Source organism: Cibotium barometz, chromosome 5 (assembly GCF_041138505.1).
Source record: "Cibotium barometz isolate CiBa-2024 chromosome 5, ASM4113850v1, whole genome shotgun sequence".
In the NCBI taxonomy this organism is placed as follows: domain Eukaryota; kingdom Viridiplantae; phylum Streptophyta; class Polypodiopsida; order Cyatheales; family Cibotiaceae; genus Cibotium; species Cibotium barometz.
The window spans coordinates 51,286,852-51,310,433 of record NC_141050.1 but is presented as its reverse complement, the minus strand read 5'-3'; the positions used below and the strand labels follow the sequence as shown (position 1 = coordinate 51,310,433).

Sequence of the window (23,582 nt, the reverse complement as noted above, 5' to 3'; positions counted from 1 at the left end):
TGACGGAATTTCGCAGGATTTCTTCCAGCTGCAGATTTCCAGGGCCAGCTCCCAGCTCCCAGCTCTGATACCAAATGTTGGGTGTTGGACTCACACACTCACACACACAAACTTGCACATTAGGGTTAGGTGCAGGGTAGAGAAGCTCACACAGAGAAATGAGAGAGAGAGAGAGAGCCAAAAGTGTGGTATCCACAAAATGCAAGTCAACTCTTGCATGTGTGCCACATCCATATAATATAGAAGTACAAAATATGAGTGTCCTTTCACACTTGATGTCCAAGGGGAAAAACCACATGGGAAAAAGTGCCCTTGGTTAAGCCATGTTCACACATAGCACTACCATAAGTGAGCATATGCCTACAGTGATGAGTAGCCAACAGGTTCTTTAGTCTTTTCTTATGCTGGCCGACAGCAACACCACCTCTTCCATCAGATAATCTCTTGCCAAAACAGCACTACATGCTCCTAAATTCTGGTTCTAGTGAGTCTTTATCATGTTGCCTCTTCAGGACTAGTTTTGAAGTATGCCTGTGCATGTCTTGCACATGACATCCCCCTCTACTAAACTTGATGACAGGATTCCAATGTGTTTCTTGGATGACTGTCATCATCCCATTCTATTCCGAGAGTCCCCTCTGTCATCCTTTCTTCTCTGGCGACCTTTTCGTTGAATATCCGATCCGATCTCCAAATCCACTCTAACTTTGAAGAAGATCTATGCGTCTGTTCCATCCAGTCCCCAATTTGTTCTTGCCCTGTCTCTGAACACCGTCTTGGTCTTCATTCTTGAGAAATGAGTCTGGCACTCTCACTCCACCCCTTGGAGGATTATCCTCCCTTGGAACCGTTGCCTGAAAGCCTTTTTTGACTCATAGGACTGCCATCCCCTTTGGGCTTTGTGGAATACCACCAACCAACCTCTTGGGAATTCTTCCCGATCTTGTGTTCCTTGCCTTGGGCCTTGTACTTGTAAACTTTCTTGTACCTTGGACCTGGACACCTTCATACGGGACTGAATCAGTGTTTAGCCTTGCTGAGCCTGATGCTCTGATACCAATGTTACATGCGGAAGCTTTGAGAGTCGTTTTCAGCCGTAAACACCATCTAGAACATGCTGATGCAAAAACGCAAACAGAAGGGAGAGTAGAGAGAGAGAGAGAGAGAGAGAGAGAGAGAGAGAGAGAGAGAGCTGGAAATTCAGTATATCATATGGTACAAAAAGGTACATAAATCCATCCATGGGCTGCCTTGAAAAGGTAGTAAAATACCTAAACAAACCCCTAGTTCTATGACCCAACTCAAAAGGACTTGAATGAGAAAAACAATGAGCAACTTGGCCTTAAATAGGCTGGAAAATCATTGATGGACTGGCTGATTGCTGGTCGGCCAGGTCCAAGTCCCAAAATCTATGTGATGAGCAGCCGACAGGTTCCTTAGTCTTTTCTTATGCTGGCCGACAGCAACACCACCTCTTCCATCAGATAATCTCCTGCCAAAATAGCACTACATGCTCCTAAATTCTGGTTCTAGTGAGTCTTTATCATGTTGCCTCTTCAAGACTAGTTTTGAAGTATGCCTGGCATGTCTGGCACATGAGAGGTAAGCAATTTAAATAAGAGATTCCCCCTTTTTTTTTTTTTGAGGACCTAAAGAGAAAGTATAACATGCCTTATTTGATAAATGTGGTGCTACATGGCACAAATATTTGTTTCCTTGTGTGTGTCAAAGTTCTTTGTGTCTTTTCTATGTCAAGATATGTTTTGTATGTTAGACCAAGTTGTGTTTTGTGTTCTAGATCAAGTGTCTATCATGGTTGTAACCACGTTTGGTCACCTTATGATGTAGACCATGTGGGTTGTGTGTGATATAGTTGGTCCTTCTTCCAGGTTGGTAGCTCTACCCAAGGTGCACCACTCCAGGCATGTGAAAAAGGACTACGGGTCTTGATTTATACTTGCAATAGCAGGAGAGAGAGCCCTTGAGGGGCATTTGTTCGAAGCAAGGCCTTATCTTTGTGGTGTTACGGTTGGTGTGTTCTTGATCTAAGTGTGTGTACTTGGTCAACATAGTGTGTAAGTGTATGTCCGTGTGTGAACCCACTCTTATGAATGAGGTAGTGTGTGTGTGAACCACCTCTTAGAGGGGTATCAAATAATATCTAGATATTTATGTGTGCGTGACATAAGCAGTGATGTCAGTGAGGCAACCTGGTGCATGTACTTCATTGAAGAAAAAGATCTATAAGCATTTTTCTTTCGAGCCTCCATAGCTTGTCTCAAGCTTTACGTGTGTAGGCCTGATTTCCTTTAGACGGTATGAGGGTGGGCATGCCTTCGTTACTACTTAGCTGACTAAGTTATTCAACACGTCGACATCAGTTGTAGTTGCCATCTCCTTCACACAACCACCATATCCACACTTACAGTCTTTTGCACGTGTTGATTGCACACATAGTTGTTTCTCGTACGCGTACGAACCTGTTCGTACGTACGAGTCGTACGGTACGATACCGTACGAATTCGTACGATATCGTACGGTACGAGTTAGGTTTTTTTTTTTTTTTTTTTTCCCAAAATTTTTTTTTCCTTGAAATTTTTTTTCCAAATGCTAAAAAAAAATAGAAACCCTGCTGTACGAAGATCCCAAATACTCGCAATACTTCGCAACTTTCGTGTCCACTCAGTATTCCATATGGGGTTGTGGAGAGACCTAAAAAATCTGGCGAGGTAGACTGGTAGTGTACACTTGATTGGTAGGATGAGAGAATCTTGCTACATCACTTGGGGATCCCTGGTATAGGTAGGCTAGACAATTAGATTCTCAAGTTATGCACAAGGGAGAACATTTGGACATGGCCATTTTGATCTAGAGAGGAGTCCCTAAACTTATCACCCTAGATGCACTCCTCGTATTTGTGCAAGGATGGTCCCTTAGTCATAAACGCTACACTGGGAGACCTTTGGTATTGCATTACCCATCCAGGTTCTTTTTTGGAGACAATCGGGAGATCCAACCGGGAGAGACACATATCCATGTACTGGTTTCTCAAGCATTGTAGAGTCCTCCCCTCCCAACCTTCCCTCACATTCAAGCTTGAAGCTCCATAGCTTGTAAGTGTAAAAAATAAAAACCGTATTTTATCGTACCGTATCCCAAAATTTCATATCGTACCGAATATTCCCGTACGGTATCGTACCGTACCGTATCGTATTTTCGTACCGTGACAACTATGATTGCACAACTTGTCATTTGTCTTGCCGGTGTCAAGTATTGAAGCCATTGTTGAAAGGATTTAATTACCTTAATAATCTTACAACACAAGGCCACGTGTGCTACCGGTGCTGAGCTTCAAAACACCTGGTCGTCGATGCCTTGTTCAAAGGCTTTAATAAACATCATCAAAAAGACCACGTGTGCTTGAAGCCATTCTCAAAGCTCCCTTTTTTCGAATCTGTTGTCAGCTTCCCAACTGTGGTCTTTAAGCCCCTATAAGCTTGACTAAGCTAAACACATCAGAAGAGGAGGCTCAAAGTGACATCTGCAGACAACAAAAATCAGATTGGGGATTTTTAATTTTTTCTGCAAATCTTGCTTAATCAAAGCATTAATCTTAAATCTCCTTATCAAGCATTGGAGTGTTGCTGGAAACCCTAATTTTTCCCAAGGGATGAGATGAAAAATCTGCTTTATGTAATGATTCAACCTCTGAGCCTCCAAGTGAGTAGGCCCAGTTGGTATGAAGGGGGGTGATGTTGACGTGCTACTGTCTGGACTCTGTACAGTTTGTTAGCGTAGAGCTGATCATCCAGCCGTGTCTGTATAGCCGCTCAGCTGAATGAATATGGCTGATGGTGAGCGCGCTAGATGCACACCATCTGGGGCTGTTGGTTTTCACACATTTATTATCTATCAAAACCGACAGCCCCAAGTGGTCAGTCCTTTCCTTCTAGATTTGTAAATAACTCATAGGCATTGAATCCCAAGTAATATCCATGTATAGAAAATAGTTCACCCCTTCACACATGAGTCATTATTATCCACTACTTGACCACAATGACGAGCTCTTCACACATGCACAACTCAGATCTCCCATCTTACAAAGCATTGTACCATAGCTAGGTGGTGAGCTAGCCAGTCCCTCCATGATGGTCAGCAAAGGCTGTGAGATGCTTCTAGATGTTTGACACACTTCACTGGGCAAGCCCTTCCAAATTATTCAGTTTCTACAGTTAATGATCCTAAAGTGACAAGTGCGATCTTGTGTCATGGGCTCAATTATTTTATATTTTTGGTGGCTTGTCTACTCTCTTTTCAGCAAGGCGTATCCAAAGGATGTAGGGCATGTGAAATTGTGTAAAATTTAATGTATTGTCATGCATATGCTGGACTGTAGCCATAGTACTTTTTTTTTCGTAATCCGTTCACTGATTTTCTTCACATAGCCAAAACATTAACGAACCTCAAAAGATTCCGATGATTGCTTTATTTTTCCTTAGATTGCTGATGTAGATGCAGTGTCCTTCTAATAATGTATTCTATGTTATCAGTGGTGCGTGCTATGGAGGCGACGTTACCGAAACGAGGCAGGCCACGTAAAATTAAAAGCACGGAAGTTGAAAAGGAAGAAATGCAATGTAAAGCGGGGAACCCCAATTGTGGTTTGGAGATTGGCGAAAGTCTAGCTTTAGGGGCCGTAGGGGTGATGCCTTGTGACATTTGCTGCAGCGAGCCGCATTTTTGCCGAGAATGCCTGTGTATACTCTGTGGAAAGACAATGAAGTGTGGCTATAGCACATACACCTCCGTTCGGTGCTTTGCAAGGCTGTCGGGAGCCGAGTTTTGTGGTCATGCAGCTCATTTGATGTGTGCCTTGGACTGCCAGATGGCCGGAGTTGTAAAACAGCTTGGTTTAGATATGGAGTATGTTTGCAGACGATGCGACCAGAAGACGGATCTGAGAGAACATGTTGTACGCTTGCTTGACTCCTTACGGTACACAAACTGCAAATTGTCAGTTGAGACAAATCTAGGTACAGCTCTTCAAATCATGCAGGGTACGCAGGATGCTGGAGCAAAACGCCTTGCATATCTTGTTCAGACTGCCATTCATATGGTAAAGTTACAGATATCTACCTATTTGATGGTTTCGAACATGTGCTGATTAATCATTAAATAAAGTGCAATATTTTGTAAGTCTCTGATGCTTCTTTTAATGTATAATGGTCAAACATGTCTTTTATCTATTTTTTAAATAATTCTGAGCCAAAATGAGGAAAATGGGACAGCAAGGTGTGTACGAAATGCCTTCGCTTTTTTGGGGAAAAAAAGAGGCACCTTTGCTCATAAGAATAGGATAGGGAGTGTAGGAAGTGAATGAAAAACGGGTGGAGGCTGTGTAAAATGGGTAAAGAAAAGTGAGAAACAGGACTGCTTTCTAAGATGGAGGGAGGAAAGAGCAAGCTGTAGCTTCTGTCCAACCTGTAACACACCCCCCCCCCCCCCCGCCCGGCATGGCTAGCCCCTTCCGCCCGCTGCCCCTGCCTCTCCCCTCCCTTTCGCACGCAGCCCCTGCCTGCCTCCGCATTCTCCCTGCCTCCTCCTGCCTCCTGCTCGTCATCTGCCTGCCCTCCTCCCGCTCCTCATTTCATTGGCCGTCCGCCCTTCCTCCCTCCTCGGGGGCTCCTTGTCTTCTCTTTCTGCCTCTCTGCCTGTTGACTTTTTTACTGTGTTTTTCTGCTCTCCCACTGCCCCCTTCTGCCCTGCCCTCTTCCCCTTTGTCTTGCCTCTTCCCCCCTTTTTTCCCATGCCCTTCCTCTCCCTCCCCTTTCGACTAGGTTTCAGTAATCAGGTTGCAGTTTCCCGACGAGTGTCGGCTCCTTTTGGTCTCCACCCCTTCAAGGCAGCCGCTCTGTCATCCCCAGCCGAGGACACCCCCACTTGCTTATTTTCCGAACCATACTTTCGGCTCTTGGCATCAACAGTTTCCTCCCTCGTGGCCTCTTCATTGGTTTGCAAGCTCGGGGGATCCGCTCAGCATGGGTCAGATTCCGGAATTGCTCGATGCAGCCCTCATTGGCGAGCTTGACAAAATCAATTTATTGGGCATGGCTTCACCCAGGTGGAGTTTGACTCTCCCTTAACGACGGACAGGGTGCTACAACGGAGCCCCATTGTGATATGCACAGCTCAGGCGTTCTTTGCGCAATAGCACCACGGCTTCGACTCCACATCCAACCCCCTCGGTTTGCTTCCCCGGTCTCTGACAGGAGTATATTCCCTTCGTTTAGTCGACTGGATAGGTCTTGGAATCCCCTCAGATTGCCACCTTCAAGGTGGCTGGGGCAGCTGGGATTCCCTCCATTAGAGTATGCATAGCCTCTTTGTAGACTCTACTGCAAAAGTCATTGCGTTGTGGAGCCTCCCTCAGGAGGGGCTAATTTTGCAGCATGTGGAGTACTCAGGTCTCCTTGGACATTGCTTCATTTGCAGATAGATGGGACACCTGGCCAAGGCTTGCCCGCAACTCCAGGTTCACTGAGGATGCCCATCAAACCGGTACCCAGACCCACTCTGAGACCCTTTGTCAGGAGTGGAGGAGTCCAAAGGCCAGCCCCGCCTCTCTCCTCGGAGAGATGGACAGGTGCTTGGTCAGGCAGCCTGGACGACCCACCACCAACCTTCCGAGTGAAAGGTCCAACACTCAGAGGACTCATGCCGTTGGCAGCCAACAGGGCGGCGGCCTCGTCGGGGGTACCGTCCCTCCCACTTGGGCAGTGGTAGAGCTAGAGGGTGAAAATGGTGGGACCCCCGAGGCAGCAATTCCTATGGTATCCGTTATTAGCATGTACTTGAGAACCAAGATCTTGACGACGAGGTGGCCCCACCCATTGTACAATAGGTTTTGGATTCCTTTGTCTAGATGCAATTCCACTGAGGTTGGTGATCAAGAGCTCTCCCCCCCCCCTTGGTGCCTAGGCGTTGGCATTGTGAGGGCCAGATTGGCGGGACCCTTGAGGCAACGGTACCTATTGGTAACCGTTATGAGCATTAACCTTAGGAGTCAGGACCACAATCTTGACGAGAGGAGGTGGCCCCACCCATCGCGGATGTAAGATACCCCAACAGGTCTCCCTTCGTAGACCATCCCCAAGCCACTTGCTAGAAGCTGCTCTCTCCCTCAATGTTGGAGTTGGACGATTCAGTGATATAGTCACCCATTGTTGGCCCCTAGCATGCATGAAGCTAGAAGGATGTCACGTTCACGTTAACCCGGTGCCACGTAGACATGTATATTCTCATTAGCAAATATATGGGTAGATTTTGAGCGGATTTTGCAGCCCTGCAGGCTCCCGGAAAGCCCAATGGTTGGGACACCTTTTGGGCTTAGTTTGGACACAAAATATGACTTTTTGGACAATGTTTTGTGGGAAAAATAGGCGAAACCGACTTGATTACGAATTCATACCATTTTCTCTATAAATAGCATCATTAGGCATTCATTAGAATCATCAATCAAAGATGAAGAGGATCTATCTATCAGAGTCTGCAAGGCAACAAGGACACCGTGGTAGATTAGCAAGAGCTTCTCTTGTGCATTTTCAAGTAGAGGATTGCAAGGATCTTTGGTGTGCATCAAGAAGCTGTGAATCAGCAAGATTATTGTACATATTCATGTTTTGCACTATATAGTAGATTAGGTCTATCCTCCTTCTCTTCTGTGTTTTGCTAAACATAGGATTGGTATTAATCTTCTTTGCTTAGTGTTAATCATGAACACGCTTCCGCAACACATGTAACATTGGTATTAGAGCTTAGGCCACTCTTGCATGAGTCTAGATAGAACCCATGCATGCTGAAAATTAGGATTTCAAATATTAGGGTTTACGTATTAGGGTTTGCAGGCAAAATTAGGATTTACATTTTTGTGTTAAATCTATGTTTTTGAATCAGCCTTTTGCACTTTTTCAGCATAGTATAGTGCTACAAAGTTTAGATTTCAGCCTATCATGATTCTAGGGAGTTTAGAAAGCATGTAGAACTCTAGGATTAGGGGTTTGGACTGATTACAACTCAGTTCGTTGGTTTTATAAAGCATGTTCTTTTGGACTAACCTTACACAAACCTGCACCTACTCTTGGGCATTGATGACGTGAGTAGGGATGTCATAGCTTATTGTCCACGCTATGCATGATAGAGTTGATGAACCTACACTTCATGTTCGGACAGACATTGGAGTTAATGGTTGCACTTTTGAGTTGAAGTCTTTTTTAAAGTTTAGCTTAATGTTTGGTTCTGGCTCTTAAAGTGTTTTAGGTCTAGAGTTTATAGTTCTCTGTTTTGCTATTTTGTGTTTTTGTTTAGTATCTCAGCTCAAAAGGTTTAAGTGCTTATTAAGAAGAAGTGTGTGTATGCTTTTGTGTGTGTGTTTTTTATTTTTTATTTTTTAAAGTTTCTTTCATTCATGTAATTGTTTTGTTTTGTTTTGTTTTCTTGTTTCTTGTTTTTGTTTTGTTTGTTTGTTTGTTTGTTTTTTGTTTTTTTGTTAGTGTCTTAATTAAAAGTCTTCGTTTGATATTATCTTTTGATTTCCTCTCCTTAGTAGCTAGGTTTGTTAGTTTATTTATTTTTGATCTTTCAAATGCTTTGTTTTTGTCTTTGTCCTTCTTCACTATTATTTCTTTCTCAAATCTCTCAATTTGTAAGTTCAGATTGTTCTGATCTTATGAAGGTATATATATCATGAGTGCAGAGGCAATGGATGACTTTTTTCTCAAGACTTTATCCAACGAAGAGTTGTGGAAATTTAAGAAGTCGGTAGTCCGATTCATCCAGCTTTTAGTAGCAAACGGTGGAGCAAAGCTTGATGATCCTAAAAGGTAGGAGATAAAGACAGACTTGGCGGCAATTCGACTTGAGATCCAAACCCGACGAGCAGTAAGGATGCTAGCACAGAAAAATTAACCAATGGTTGACACTCAGCAGGAGGAAGTTTCCATGCGGAGAGCTTGCAAGATCGGAAGTGGATGAGGAGACAATTTCCTAGAGTAAGAAGTGTGGACTGGTGAGAGATTCTAAGGAGATGACAATGTCCGTGGTGAATGAGTTAGAACAAGCACAAGAATCACCTAGGGTTGTGGAGCCGACCAAGATCGAGAGCATTAGCCTAAGTGAAGGAGATCTTCCAAGGCAAGAGGGGTTTCACGATAATGCTATCACAAATGGAGAGATTCAAGTACAAGACCAGTCATTGTTTGAGATGTGATTGTCCAAGCATAGTTGCCAAACGTTTTTAAAACGAGAAGTATTATACGAGTTTTATACTTTTAAAAACGTTTTTTATTATTGACGAAGTTTTTAAAATAGGTTTTTTATTCATTAAATTTTTTAAGCTATAATTATGGCATGTATATATAGTTTTTAAGCCTAGGAATCACATATTTATGTATAAAAGTTAAGCTTGTGCATAAAAACTCAAGAGTGAACAATTTGAAGCCTATGGCTATCATAATTCATTAAATCATAATGATAATACATTCACATGGTCCTAGACTTCCATGGGTCTGGTGGTGGTAATGCCCATTGTAAACTTGAAAAAACGAAAGAACAATAACTCTGAAGAACTCAGAGGCTAGAGCTAAGAGACAACAGGTAACATAATTCACCATCCGTAATCAAAGTCGAATCAAAATGATACATCAAACTGAAGTTTGGGACAACTTGCAGGGCCCAAGTGGCAAGGGCCAAGACCAAGCAAGTGGCAAGTGCTCAAAAACTCAAAAAACTATGTAGTATGAGGATGCTCCGTCACATGCAACAGCCATACAAAACACTACACATAACACAGGTGCCAAGTACAAACGAAATAAAAATAATGTCAAGACTTAAGATTGACACTCTAGAGTCTACACATCCATCTCATTATCAGATGCCTCAACCTCTAAATCTGTAGTGTAAGGAGATCAATCATCCAAATCATCTGGATCTGCCTCCACTATCTGTGCTGCAACACTCCGACTCGTGCCAGCTTGAGCACTAGATCTCTTTTGTCAAGTTCCCACGGATCTCCTCGTAGAGCGCTCTTGAAACACGACTCGAAACTTGCAAAACAAAGCCAAATAACATGAAGGGGGTGCAGGCCTGACTAACCACCTAACCATGACAGTCGTGGGCAAAACCCACAAGTCTTGGCTGTCCCCACCGAGCCACGAGTTGAGCTAACTAGCAAGACGCACCGGCTAGTCTCTACCCCGTGATGTCCCATACCGCCACAGAGCTGTTAGAAGTCTCCTGTCTAGTTTTATACACCAGGGCCTTTGTTGTGGGTGTGCCCGCCCTTATGAGGTGTTTTATCATTTTTCCCCACTCTTCGCATTTTTTTTCTATTTTTCCGATTTTTTCTGTGGCTTGGGAGGCAGCCCTGAGTTGGCAGGAGGATCCATTTGCTGGCCGTCTACACCAGGATGTGTGTATTGGAGTTGGCCGACTGTACTTGACCAGTCGTGGACCCTCAGTGCTGGCCGACTGGCTGCATGTTGCTGGCCGACTTGATGCAGTCGTGGAGTGCCTTTTTCAGCAGGAGCGAAAGACCGAGAAGGGTGAAGATTCCTCAGCAGCAATCATGAAGACTCCGGCTTTTGTGCACCTGGAGGTGGTGGACACCGCTGTTTCATTTTCTTCAAGCAGGGAGGAGATTGGAGGACTCTCCGCAACAACGGATACTCGGGAGTGGATTCTAGACAATGGTGCTTCCAGGCACATGACTCCTTCCCGTTCCGGTTTACAGGATCTCTGCAGGCTTTCTGGTCATATTCTTACTGGTGATACATCCACTATCCCAGTTCACAGTGAGGGCAGGATGGAGATAGTTCCCGATGGCAAAGGGGGGAAGCATTCCTCCCAGGTGTTGTATGTTCCGGCACTTGGTTTTCATCTGTTGTCAGTGCATTAGGTTTGCAAGACTAGCGTACGGGTGGAGTTTGATGAGCATTTTGTTGCTCTCCGGGACAAAGCAACAGGCTAGGTGGTTTGGGAAGGTGGAGTGGAGAATGGAGTTTACAAGCTTTCAGCACTCTCTCTCCCAGGTCCTCAGGTTTGTGATGAGTGGCAATCTGGTAATGGCCACTTAAGTGTGGATACGTTGCAGGTGCAGGCTTTCCGAGACCAGATGGTGGATAGCTTGCCAGTAGATGGCAGCAGTTGGCAGGAACTCTCCAGTACTGATGTTGGTGGTTCTTGTGTTCGTCAGTCAGAGGAAACTGAACAGGTAACTTATGCTCTGATGTCTCGTAGTATTCGGGACAAAGAACCTCCAGTAGATGAGGATGTTCTTTCCACGGGGACCTTTCGGAAAGCCAGGCAGGTGGCAGTTGATTACGTGCAGAAGGAGGTGCATACTCCAGGCTTTGTGGTTCCGGATTCAGAGGGGGTGGTTGACAGGTTTCAGAAGGCCTTGGGTGGTCTTCAGCAGGTTTCCAGGACTTGTTTGTGCACCGTAACAAATGTTGATCCTTGTGAGCAGTGTGATGCCTCTTTGACTCAGAAGCTGTATGGTTCATGGATCTGGTTGATGGACACCAGATTGGACGGGAGCTTCTTGATGAGGCAGTTGAGCTCATGGTTGCAGATGGCTCTTTGGGAGGCAGGATTGCGTTTCCTGTGGTTTCTGCAGCATGCGAAGGATCATGGACTCTTGTACACAGGAGGGGGATTGTTGGATGGAGTCCGACTCCACGGTTGGAGTGACTTTGTTTGGGGAGGAGATCCGGACACGAGGAGATCTACTTCAGGCTAAGCAGTTTTACGGAGCAGTAAGAGGCAGTCATCTTTTGCCTTGTCGAGGACAGAGGTAGAGTACCGGGCTGCTTGTGATGCTGCTTGTGAGGTGGTGAGGATGCAGAGGTTGCATTGCAGGTTTGGGCTTCCACTGGAGGAACCCATGGTCATCCAGCTTGTTCGTGAACAGATCGTTGCTGATGACATCTTGCTAGAGTTCTGTTCGACGGAGGACAGTATGGTAGACCTCTTCACGAAGTCGCTCTCTCAGGATTTGCTCAGGCGACACCCCAGCTCCCTGTGGTTGGTTTCACAGCCAGGAGCTGAGAGGGGGTGTTAGAAGTCATCTCCTGTCTGGTTTTATACACCAGGGCCTTTGTTGTGGGTGTGCCCGCCCTTATGAGGTGTTTTATCATTTTTCCCCACTCTCCGCATTTTTCTCCTATTTTTTCCATTTTTTCTGTGGCTTGGGAGGCAGCCCTGAGTTGGCAGGAGGATCCATTTGCTGGCCGTCTACATCAGGATGTGTGTACTGGAGTTGGCCGACTGTACTTGACCAGTCGTGGACCCTCAGTGCTAGCCGACTGGTTGCATGTTGCTGGCCGACTTGATGCAGTCGTGGAGTGCCTTTTTCAGCAGGCGACTGCTCATATGGGGGCATATAAATAGGCCCCCAGCTCCCATACCACTTGTGTATCATACCTGGGATTTTCTTGTGTATATAGAGCAGAGTTACACGCCTACATCTCTCTCTCTCTTGTGCTGTATTTTTCTGCATGCGTTTTTGCTCTTGTGCTCCCAAATTTGGTCATCATCTCCGCTACGTATTTTGACAAGAGCTACCCTCGCGGGCCTCGAGACTGTTGCCGGCCTCGGCTGCATGAAGCAGGTGCACGTTTGCACTAGATCTAGGCTCGTGACCATAAAGCTTTGACAAAGACTCGCGAGACTGTGAACAACTAACTAACCTTGGCCACCCTTTTATAGGCTCTTGGCCGGTCATCGGGCGTCCACACTTGGACGCTTGCCCGTCCATACTTGGATGCTCGCCCGTTAGTCTATCCCTAGCCCAGCTCACCAATCAGTCTACCTAGCTCCAAGCCTCGAAGCTAGTCTTGTGTGCGTGTTGCACACGGTAGATACACTCTGTGCACATGACATACTCTCCTTCCTCTAAGAGCTCACTCTTGAGCGTAGTAAAAACCCAGGGTAGTTCCTCTGAAGGGTAGTCAAGGACTCCCATGTAGCGTTCTCCTCAACACGATCCTTCCATTTGATCTTGTATTCTGTGAGTAGCGTATACCGCAATCGTCTTTTACGAAATCCAAGAATCTTTTCCAGTTCGTGTAGCACAAATGTCATATCCTCGACATCTATGATTTCTTGAGGAGTAACTAACTAGTCTGTTCCACCTAGTACTTCCTTAAGTCTACTAACATGAAATACGGGATGAACTTTCACATGAGAAGGCAAGTCCAATTCGTATGTAACTGAATCAATTCGGCGTATAATCCGAAATGGTCTGCAGTATCTAGGAGATAATTTCGGAGATCGACCTGACTGTAAAGTCTCAGAATCTTTCGGAACTCGCAAATACACCATCATTCCTTCAGAGAACTCTCTCGGTGAACGATGTCTATTAGAATAAAATCTGTCTTTGTCTAGAGCACAACTTGTAACATTTCTTGCATGTCTTGCAAAAAAGTACGTGCTACATCATGTTGAAGTCTTGAAAATTGCACGGTAACAGGTGATCTAGGTTGAAATCCGTACATAAGCATAAAAGGACCAAAACCTGTACTCGTATGCTTAGTACTGTTGTATGCAAATTCTAACATAGGAAGATAATCTTCCCATGAACCTTGTCTTTTGGAGACATATGCACGAAGCATGTCCTCCAAAGTTTGATTCACCCTTTCAGTTTGGCCATCAGATTGAGGACGATCTGAGGAACTCAAATTCAAAGTTGTTTTCAACTTCTTAAAAACAAGCCGCCAAAAGTCACTTGTTAACTTAGATTTCCTATCACTGACTATGTTCTGAACAATTGCTCGATAAATTGCCTTACTAATTGCGTAGTTGTAACAGTCTTCCGTGCAGGTAAAATCTAGCCATTTTTGTCAAGGGATCCACCACAACCCAAATAGAATCGTGGCCTTGACGTGTTCTTGGCAATCCAATAATAAAATCCATGGAAATACTTTCCCACTTATTACTTGGGATTTGCAAAGGATGCAACATCCCAGCCTGTCTAAAGTGTTTAGCTTTATTTGCTTGACAAACTTGACACTTGAGGACATAATCTTTTACATATACCCTTTCATCTTTGGCCAATAAAAAGTGTGTTTCACTAAAGCTAATGTCCTGTGTATGACACTCCTTAAGAATCTTGGACCTAATGTCCGAGATATGGGGCACACAAATTTTTTCATTACGGAACAGTAAACCATTCCGAATCATCCAGTGGCCTCCCGCAGCTTGAATGGTAGGCTGCTCAGTCATTGAGTCTTGGTCAATCAATGAGCTCCCGTCTTGGATCCTCTGTCAATATGGACCAAAATAACTATCAGTCCTGCAAAGCTCTCTCAATGATTGAAATAAGTCCGTAGAAATCTCGGTGAACGACAAAGTATTCACCTCTCTGATCTGACTAAGTGCATTTGCTACACTATTCATCGACCCCTTTCAATAGCGTATTTCAAAATCAAAATCTTGCATTAACTCTGTCTATCTAGCTTTTCTTCCTCTCAAATCATCCACATCACACACATACTTGATTGACTTATGATTAGTCAATACCACAAACTTGGAGCCATATAAATAGTGCCTCCAAACCTTGAAAGCGTAAATGACAGCATAAAGCTCCTTCTCAAGGGTTGGCCAATGAGATTGAGTGTCGTCCAGCTTTCGACTCTCAAAAGCAATCGATCGCATAGTCACTCGCATTAGTCTCAAGAACAGAAGGCTGAGTAGGATCGGGCAGTGCTAAGGGAGGGGCTTCTTTGACTTTATCTTTCAAAAATGTGAAGGCCATATCCAAATCGTCATTCCAAGGGATAGGCTGATTCGACTTACATCCATGACCTTTCAACAAGTTGGTCATCGGTAGTGTGAGTTGAGAGTACTCCCACACAGTTTTCCGAAGAAAAACAACAAAACTGAGAAAACATCAAAGTTGTCTCACTATCTGCAATATAGTCCAGGCCAAAACCTTCTGAACTCGGGTCATAGTCAATGCTCAACCCGTTTGTTGTGATCTTGTGTCCCAACTAAACGGTCAATCAGGTCATCTGATCTAGGGAGAGGATAGCGGTTCTTGATTGTCACTTTGTTCAGTCTCTTGTAATCTACACACATTCGCCATGTGTTGTCCTTCTTTCTCCTAAGTAACACAGGCGCAACCCAAGTTGATTTACTTGGATGGATCTGGCCCATCCTCAAATAATCTACGAGTTGTTTGGCCAGCTCATCTTCCTCAGGCTGGCTCATCGTGTAAGGCGGAATGCTAACAGGTTGAGCACCAGGGACTAGATCAATACGATGATCCACTGTCCTTTTTTCGGGTGGTAAGCCCGATGGCAGCTCCTTAGAAAATACATCTTGAAACGAATTAAGTAACTTCTTTAATTCTTTGGTCTCAAACACACTTAATTCATTGACATCCATAGTAGGTATGAGAAATGAAGAAAGTGGAATCAATACACAGTGGAAAGCAATATACAAAGAAGAATCCATTGTATTTTCAAAATCAACGTTATTTACAAGAGGTCCCTAAGAGGGATGTATACAATCACCTAAGATACAATACTGGATGTTTTTATGTTCAAAAGAGAAAGTATGACTAGACCAATCTATCTTGACCTAAAGGGTCTTAAACCACTGAATTCCTAATAGCAAGTCTACATGCTCTAGGTGCATAACATAACACTCTAGAAGATCTTCGTAGTCCTGAATCCGAATCGGTAGCTTCTCAACCTTTTGATCCCACACTTGCTGGCCCGTAGGTAGGCGTACCTCGTAGGTATAATCGCTAGGCGTTGTGTCCAGACCCAATGTTTTTTGTATGGCTTTTGTGTTTTTTTTAAAAAAAAAAGCTAGAGGGCTTTTATAAAAGTCACATAGAAGGCTTGTAAAAGCCACACTAAAAAAAACACATAGGCCACGCGTTTTTAAAAAAGAAGAAGAAAAAAGAAACAGCTCTTCGATTTGTTTTGTTAAAACCCCACGTTGCAGGTTTTTTTTTAAAAAAAAAAGCAACGTGTGCTTTAAAAAAACGAAAGCTAAAAGTAACGCGGCTAAAAACAAACTAGCCTTTAAAAAACGGCACAGTCGGTTGCCCGCCGTCCGCCACCTATCGGCTGTAGGAAAACACACGTTGACTTCTTCGCATAGCAGCGATGTCGCTCCCTCGTGATCGCCAACCAACTTGTCTCGCCACGGCCACAGTCTTTGCTCCCTTCCTTGTGCCTTATTAATGCATTCACCGATCTTGTCCATATACTCATACGATAAGCCAAGTGTGTTGCCCTTCATATCGGTGATGCGTAAGACACTGTAGAATGGTTGTAGATAGAATGCAACACTTCGGCCTTCTTCCAAAAGGCTTCCTCTCCCATTGTAGTGGTTTCAAATTTCACATATTTGGACCTTCTCTCTTTCATCTCGTTCATCTCAAACCATGTGCACGAAACAACTGTGCAAGAGTCCGGCTTGAACTCGTAGTACCCTGTCAACTAGAATAAACATATAGGTAAATCTAGTGGAAGGTGGTTTTTGGAGCTGTAGCTCGCTCTCTACTCTAAAGACGTTCAACACCCTTGGCCTCTTTGCCACAAATTTGACAATCAACTTGAAGTGGCCAACACTTTGGCAACCCACGACATCTTCCCCACATTCTCCATCAACAAATCCAAGCTATGAAAGCGTGGAAAGCAAGAGGGGAAGGAGTCGACTGCTGAAGGGTGTGCTGCTGCTGTTTTTCCTGTGAAAATCCAGTCGTACAGTCCACGTGTGCAGTCCGTACAGCCCTGTACGATTGCAAGTACAGTACGGCTGCTGTATTCTGTTGGAATTAGGGTTGCAGGAATGCACACACAACTTCAAGAAGATGAGGAAGCTTGAGCACAACACAGTAGTGTATTATGAGTGCCAAAAATGAAAGATAACAAGCCCTAGAAGATAATGGGCGTATATACAATGCACGGGGGAAAAAACCTCCTAGTGAGGGAAAAAGTGCCCCGGCGGTCCTAAGTGTGTTCACACACATCACTACTATAATATGGTAACAAATCCCCCCTGGAGTGATGCGGTGAACAAGAGCTAGCACTCATGTATAGGGAAGTGTCTAGCTATGTGGACGAATCCACAAAAGGGAGTAAGCCCAAAGCTTTGCGAAAAGCTTCGAACTTCTCACGAGGCAGAGCCTTTGTGAAAAGGTCTGCAAGGTTATCCTGTGTTGGCAGGCAGATGGCTGCCCAACACCCAAATCAGCCATAAGGCGTCTGAGCCACACACACTCAACCGTAGCTGTGAAAGCTGCCCTGTACTCAGCTTCACAACTAGAAGTGGCCACAGTAGGCTGCTTCTTGCTCAACCATGATATGCATGAGCTTCCAAGCATGAAGCAAAAACCACTCGTGGACACGCGTGTGTCATAACAACCAGCCCAGTCAGAATCTGAAAAAACATGTAAATCTGGCGGCAATGATCCCAAGATGCCGAGTACCACTCAAATAGCGAAAGATACGCTTCACTGCCTGCCAATGCTTAATGCCTGGGCTATGCATAAATCTGCTCACCTGTGAGACTGCAAACTGAATGTCTGGCCTCGTAATGCATACATAAATGAGGCAACCAACAGCTGTCTGATAGAGTGTGACATCAAAGTGATCTCCAGCATCATGAAGACTCAACTTCAAACCTGTCTCCATTGGAGTAGCAATAGGCTTGCAGTCTTCAAGGCCAAATCTCCGCAACAATGTTTCAATATACTTTGTCTGACACAAAGCAATACCTCCATCACACTGCTTAAATTGTATCCCCAAATAATGATGCAAATGCCCCAAATCTGACATCTCAAAAGAGGCATTCAAATCAGCCTTAAAATCAGCAATATGACTCTCATTTGGTCCTGTGAGCAGCATGTCATCGACATAGAGAGCAATGATTAGATGTACACCATCCACACGTTTAACATACAAAGTGCTTTCTGTTGGACTATTCTGAAACCCATGTGCAGTCAAATATGCATGTATTTTTTCATACCAAGCTCGTGGAGCTTGCTTTAAACCATATAAAGCCTTTTTTAACCTGCACACTTTGTTTTCCTGCCCTCTTTGAACAAAACCACGAGGCTGCGATACATACACCTCCTCATGCAAATCTCCATTTAAGAACGCAGTCTTTATGTCCAGCTGATGTACATTCCAACCATTATGAGCTGCTAATGCACAGATGCTACGAACAGTGGTCATACGACATGTGGGAGCAAAAGTCTCATCAAAATCAATGCCCTTCTCTTGAGCATAACCTTTTGCAACAAGCCTAGCCTTATGGCGATCCACTGTGCCATCAGGCTTACGCTTCAATTTGTATACCCACTTAGTGCCAATGGCCTTCTTGCCAGGGGGCAAGTCACATAAAGACCATGTACTATTCTTCATAATAGCATCGTATTCTGCTTGCATAGCAGCCATCCAATTTTTTGAACTTTGTGCCTCATCAAATGAAACAGGCTCACTTTCATCGCACATACTAGAAACAGCCAATGCATAACAATCTGACGCATAAGAGGCACCATGAGAGCCAGAACGAGTGCGACTAGACAAAGGGGCATCCAACTTGCTGTCACGCAAAGTCTGCACCAGCCATCTAGGCATGTTCCTAGAGCCCTCAATCTCTTGTCTCTCATCCTCAAGTGCATCATGCACATCTGCATCAGATATAGGCTGATCTGTGCCATCATTTAAAACCTGCATAGGCTGAAAAACTGCCTCATGAGGTATTGCACTTGACTGTGCACCACTGAAAAGAGGCAACAATGTATCATAGACATCACGTGAGCTGATATCTGTCTCCTTAGTACATGAAACCAAGGGCTGAACTGCATCTTCCACAAATACAACATCCTGGATACAAAATAGTAATAAAGAAAGATAACAAAAATCTAGAACTTAAAAATCTGATCTAGCTACATGAGCAGAAAAAAACACTTCGGACTTTGCCTTCAAAGGATATACCCATGCATGCCTGGTAAAATCATCAATGAAAGTCACGAAGTAAAGGTAGTTTCCAAATGATGGAGTTTGCATGGGACCACAAACATCACTGTGAACAAGCTGCAATCTGCGTTCAGCTCTCACTGATCCATCTTTGGGAAAGGAAGCACGCTGCATTTTACCCAATATGCAGCCCTCACAAACATGCTTGACAGGTGCCTCAAGCTTAGGCAAAGAAGACACCATTTCAGATTTCTGCAGGCGCAACAAACTTGCAAAATTCAGATGACCAAAACGTGCATGCCACAGTTTTGCATTTGAAATAGCCTGCGTATCCATAATAGCACATGCTGAATCCTCTACACATTTGCCATCCATATTGAGCTTATACAGCCCTCGACATAGTGAACCAGATGCTACAATGATGTCACCACAAGAGAGATCATGAACAGTACATCTGTCATCCACAAATTTTACAACCAAACCTGTTTTGGCAAATGCGGAGACTGACAGCAGATTCTTTTTGATCCCTGGCACATACAATGCATCAAAAAGTGTAAAGGTGTTGCAATTTGCAACATTCAGCACAATCTGTCCAACTCCTTTAACGGGATAAGAGGAGTTATTGGCACAAGTGACAGTATTCCCTGTGGGAGCAGACTCAAGGAAAGTGAATAAACTGCGCTGCGAGGTGATATGCTTAGTGGCACCACTGTCAAAGTACCATACATCTGAATCTACTGCAGACATACATGTGTCATGCAAAGATGGGTCATAACTGCACTGCGCATTGAATGCCCATTCTGTATCTTGAACAACATTAGCAGATTCATTGTTAGAAGGAGAGGCATCTGCAACAGCCATACCAGCCTCTTTCTTCTTAGCCTCTTTCGCAGCCAGCTTAGGACACGCTTTGATGACATGATCATTTCCCTTACAGTACTTGCAAAATGTCTTCTGTTTGTCACCCTTCTTCTCATCTTTGTCTTTCTTCTTTGGTTGCGCAGCATTTGCAGATTTCTGCTTACTAGAAGAAAAGCCAGCTTTACCTTTCCCGCTTCTCTGACTAGCAACGAAAGCTTGATCTGCGACACGCATAATATTCCTGTTTTGCCTTGACTGGTCTTCTTGCAGCAAAACAGAAACTAACTCCTCAAATGATAAGGCATTGGGATTGCCTTTCATCATCAAGCGAAGAGTGGAAGCAAAACCCTGATAAGAATCTGGTAGACCATTCAAAACAGTCTGCACAAGTGAACTGTCTGACAGGATTTCATCTGCAGAAATGAGCTGCTCTTTGAAATCCTTGATCTTTGTCAAAAAGCTATCCATAGAATCACCTTCGTTCATATGCTCACTCTCCAACTGTTTTCGGAGGTAAGCAACACGAGCCTCATTTCTTGCCTGATACAATGTGGCAAGTACATCCCAAGCATCCTTAGAAGTCCTGCAGGAGCGAATATGTGGGATAATGGTACGTTTGACAGACAGCGCAATCAAGGCATGAGCCTGCGCATCTCTACCATCTCAACGAATCTGCTCTGCTGAAAGTGGTGGTTCTCGAACAGCTGCTACAGCACTTGTGCCTGCACCATCATCAACAGTACCTGTTTCTGATGTGTTTGCAGCATTCCCAGCCACAATAGGACGTGCATCAATACCCTGCACAATGTTCCATAACCCCTTTGCTACCAATACATGTCGCATCATATATGCCCACAATGGATAGTTGGTGCCATCCAACTTATCCTCAGCAGCCAACATGCGGAATACATCATTGTTGTCAGCCATGGCCAATGACTGTACTACTAGATGTAAATGCTGTATATAAGAGGTAAACCTGTATAAAATCGACCTGTGCTATGTAGCACAGCCCAAAACAGACGAATGGGCACCTGTCCTGCAGATTTTAATCTTGACAGAAAATCTGCACAGTTGGACGATTTTGCCTGCGCAGTACTTGGAATGCAAAAACGGAGGGCGAAATGACTTCAGATCAAAATTCTGAAACGAACAGGCCCTACGGGCTCTCCCACGGCATATACTAACCTGCAGACGCTCGTGAAACCTCGTCGCAATCGGAGGAGATGAAGCGGCAGGTGCCGGTGATGCTGCCCGGGAGGAGGAAGCCTGCTCTGATACCAATTGTTGGAATTAGGGTTGCAGGAATGCACACACAACTTCAAGAAGATGAGGAAGCTTGAGCACAACACAGTAGTGTATTATGAGTGCCAAAAATGAAAGATAACAAGCCCTAGAAGATAATGGGCGTATATACAATGCACGGGGGAAAAAACCTCCTAGTGAGGGAAAAAGTGCCCCGGCGGTCCTAAGTGTGTTCACACACATCACTACTATAATATGGTAACATATTCTGCTGCAGTTTCCTCTGTGGGTACAGGCGGCGCTGACAGCCTGAGGAGGTACAAAAGCTGTGGGCTCTGATAGAGGCCGTACAGTAGGTACAGTCACCTGTACGATTGCTGACAGGTGGCCGTACAGCAGGTACAGAATTGTACCTTCAGGTACAATCGGGTACAGCAGGAGCAGGCGCATCATTTACAGCTACAGGCGGCGTACTTTCTGGTACAGATAGAGCCGTACTGTTGCAGGCGGCGCTCTCCTTGGTACAGTGCAGAATTTTCAGGTCTGTACAGTCAAGTACAGCACTGAGGTGGATGCAAAGAGGAAGGTACAGACAAGTACACTCACACGTGTGAAGCAGGGTTGTTGAAACAAGTGCCTGCAAGTACAGATTGGTACCGTTACTTCCTCCGATGCAGATCCACGAGCTGATTTTGGTAAGCTCTGAGTTTGTTCATCTATCTTTCTCTCTATTGCTTTATGTCTGTTTGCAGATTTGAGCTATTTGTCCCCTTGTGAGAGGAGGGGTATGGCAGATTGAAAAGGGTGGAGACAGAGATTGAACAGTGAATGTATGTATGAGCTGAGATGTTGAATCATGTGCTTGAGATATGCCAGATGTATACTCATGGCTGCCCTGCTTAGTGGTCTTGGCTGATCAGAGGGAGGCACAGTGTGTTGCTTTGAGACACAGATCTGTGTGCGTGAATCCTCTGTGCTAAGAGGTATTGTGGGCTGTCAGATTGGACATACAGGTGTAATCTCTTGGCTGATTTTGTTGTACTCAGCCTTTCATACTTTTGAAATTGAATAAAGAAATACTGCAAGGGGCGCCAAGCTTTGGGGCCAATAGGTGTCGCTTTGTTTTCAGATTTGGGCACTCTAGCTCCAATCTGTTTTGTTTTCATATCTAGACTACAAGTGGACGGGTGACTGCAAGTCCACCGCACTTTGGTTTCTACCAGAGGCCGGTTTCACCCTTCCCCCTAAACCTGGCCAAGTGGGCTTTGATACGGGTAGCCTTCTCTATGTAAATGTCACCGCAATAATTACATCTCCACTTGTCGTGGCCACTCTCATTGTAATTGGTTAGCTCCTCTACATGTGCATTCACCGGATCCGAAGTTCGGCCCATTTTAGGACTCAAGAGCACATGGGGCAGAGGCGAGTGTCATGTGCACAGAGTGTCTCTACCGTGTGCAGCACACACACAAGACTAGATTTGAGGCTTGGGTAGCTTGGAGCTAGGTAGGCTGATTGGCGAGCTGGGCTAGGGATGGTGGACTGACGGGCGGGTGCCCAAATGTGGATGCCTTGATGGGTGGGCATCCAAGTGTGGATGCTCGGTGACCAGCCAAGAGCCTATAAAAGGGTGGCCAAGGTCAGTCAGTTGGTCACAGTCTCGCGAGTCTTTGCGATCAGGAGCCTGGATCTAGTGCAGACTTGCTACATGCAGCCGAGGCCGGTAGCAATCTCGAGACCGGCGAGGGTAGCTCCGTGGTGGTATGGGACGTCATGAAGTAGAGATTGGTCGGTGCGTCTTGCTAGTTAGCTTAGCTCGTGGCTCGGTGGGGACAACCAAGACTTGTGGGTTTTGCCCACGGTTGTCATGGTTGGGTGGTGAGTCAGGCTTGCACCCCCTTCACGTTGTTTGGCTTTGTTTTGCAGGTTTCGAGTCGTGTTTCAAGATTACTCTATGAGGAGATTCTTGGGGATTTGACAGCGGGAGCAGAAGGGGCAAGCGGGAGTAGAAGGGGGCAGAGGCGTGAGTAGAAGGGGGCAGAGGCAGGAGCAAAGGGTGGGGGGAAGTGGCGGGAGCATGGTGGGGGAGCAAGGCGGGAGAAAAAGGGGCAAGCAGGAGTATGGCAGAGGCAAGAGCAGATGGTGGGGGGGCAGGGTGGGAGCAGAAGGGGCAGAGGTGGGGGCAAAGGCGGGAGTAGATGCAGGGGTAGAGAAGAAGGCGAGAACAACAAAAGGGAGTAGATGCGGGGGCAAAGAAGACGGCAGCGGCAACACAGTTCAAAGCGTGGATTTTACAAAACGTGAGGGTTTTTGTTGTTTAAAAAAACTATAAAAAACCGTGTCCCAAAAACTGAGACGTTTCAAAACTTTAACGTTTTTTATTTTAAAAAACGCGTTTTTTAGCAACTAGGTGCTTGAGGCTGAATTGATTGATGAGTTACAAGCGCTAGTGCTCGAGGATCTCACCGAGTCCAATACATTAGA

General features: G+C 45.0%; 1 protein-coding gene across 4 annotated transcripts in view; it reads left to right on the top strand.

Annotated features, from left to right (window-relative positions):
• Positions 1–23,582, top strand: part of LOC147638614 (uncharacterized) — a 50,509-nt gene that overhangs the window by 20,701 nt on the left and 6,226 nt on the right. For all 4 annotated transcript variants that reach the window (XR_015265948.1, XM_086798534.1, XM_086798537.1 and 1 more), the window contains one exon: positions 4,551–5,116. Coding sequence is in view for 3 of the 4 variants with exons in the window: in XM_086798534.1 (XP_086654660.1) it covers positions 4,551–5,116 (566 nt within the window). In the remaining variant the exon portion in view is untranslated. The remainder of the gene's footprint in view (positions 1–4,550; positions 5,117–23,582) is intronic.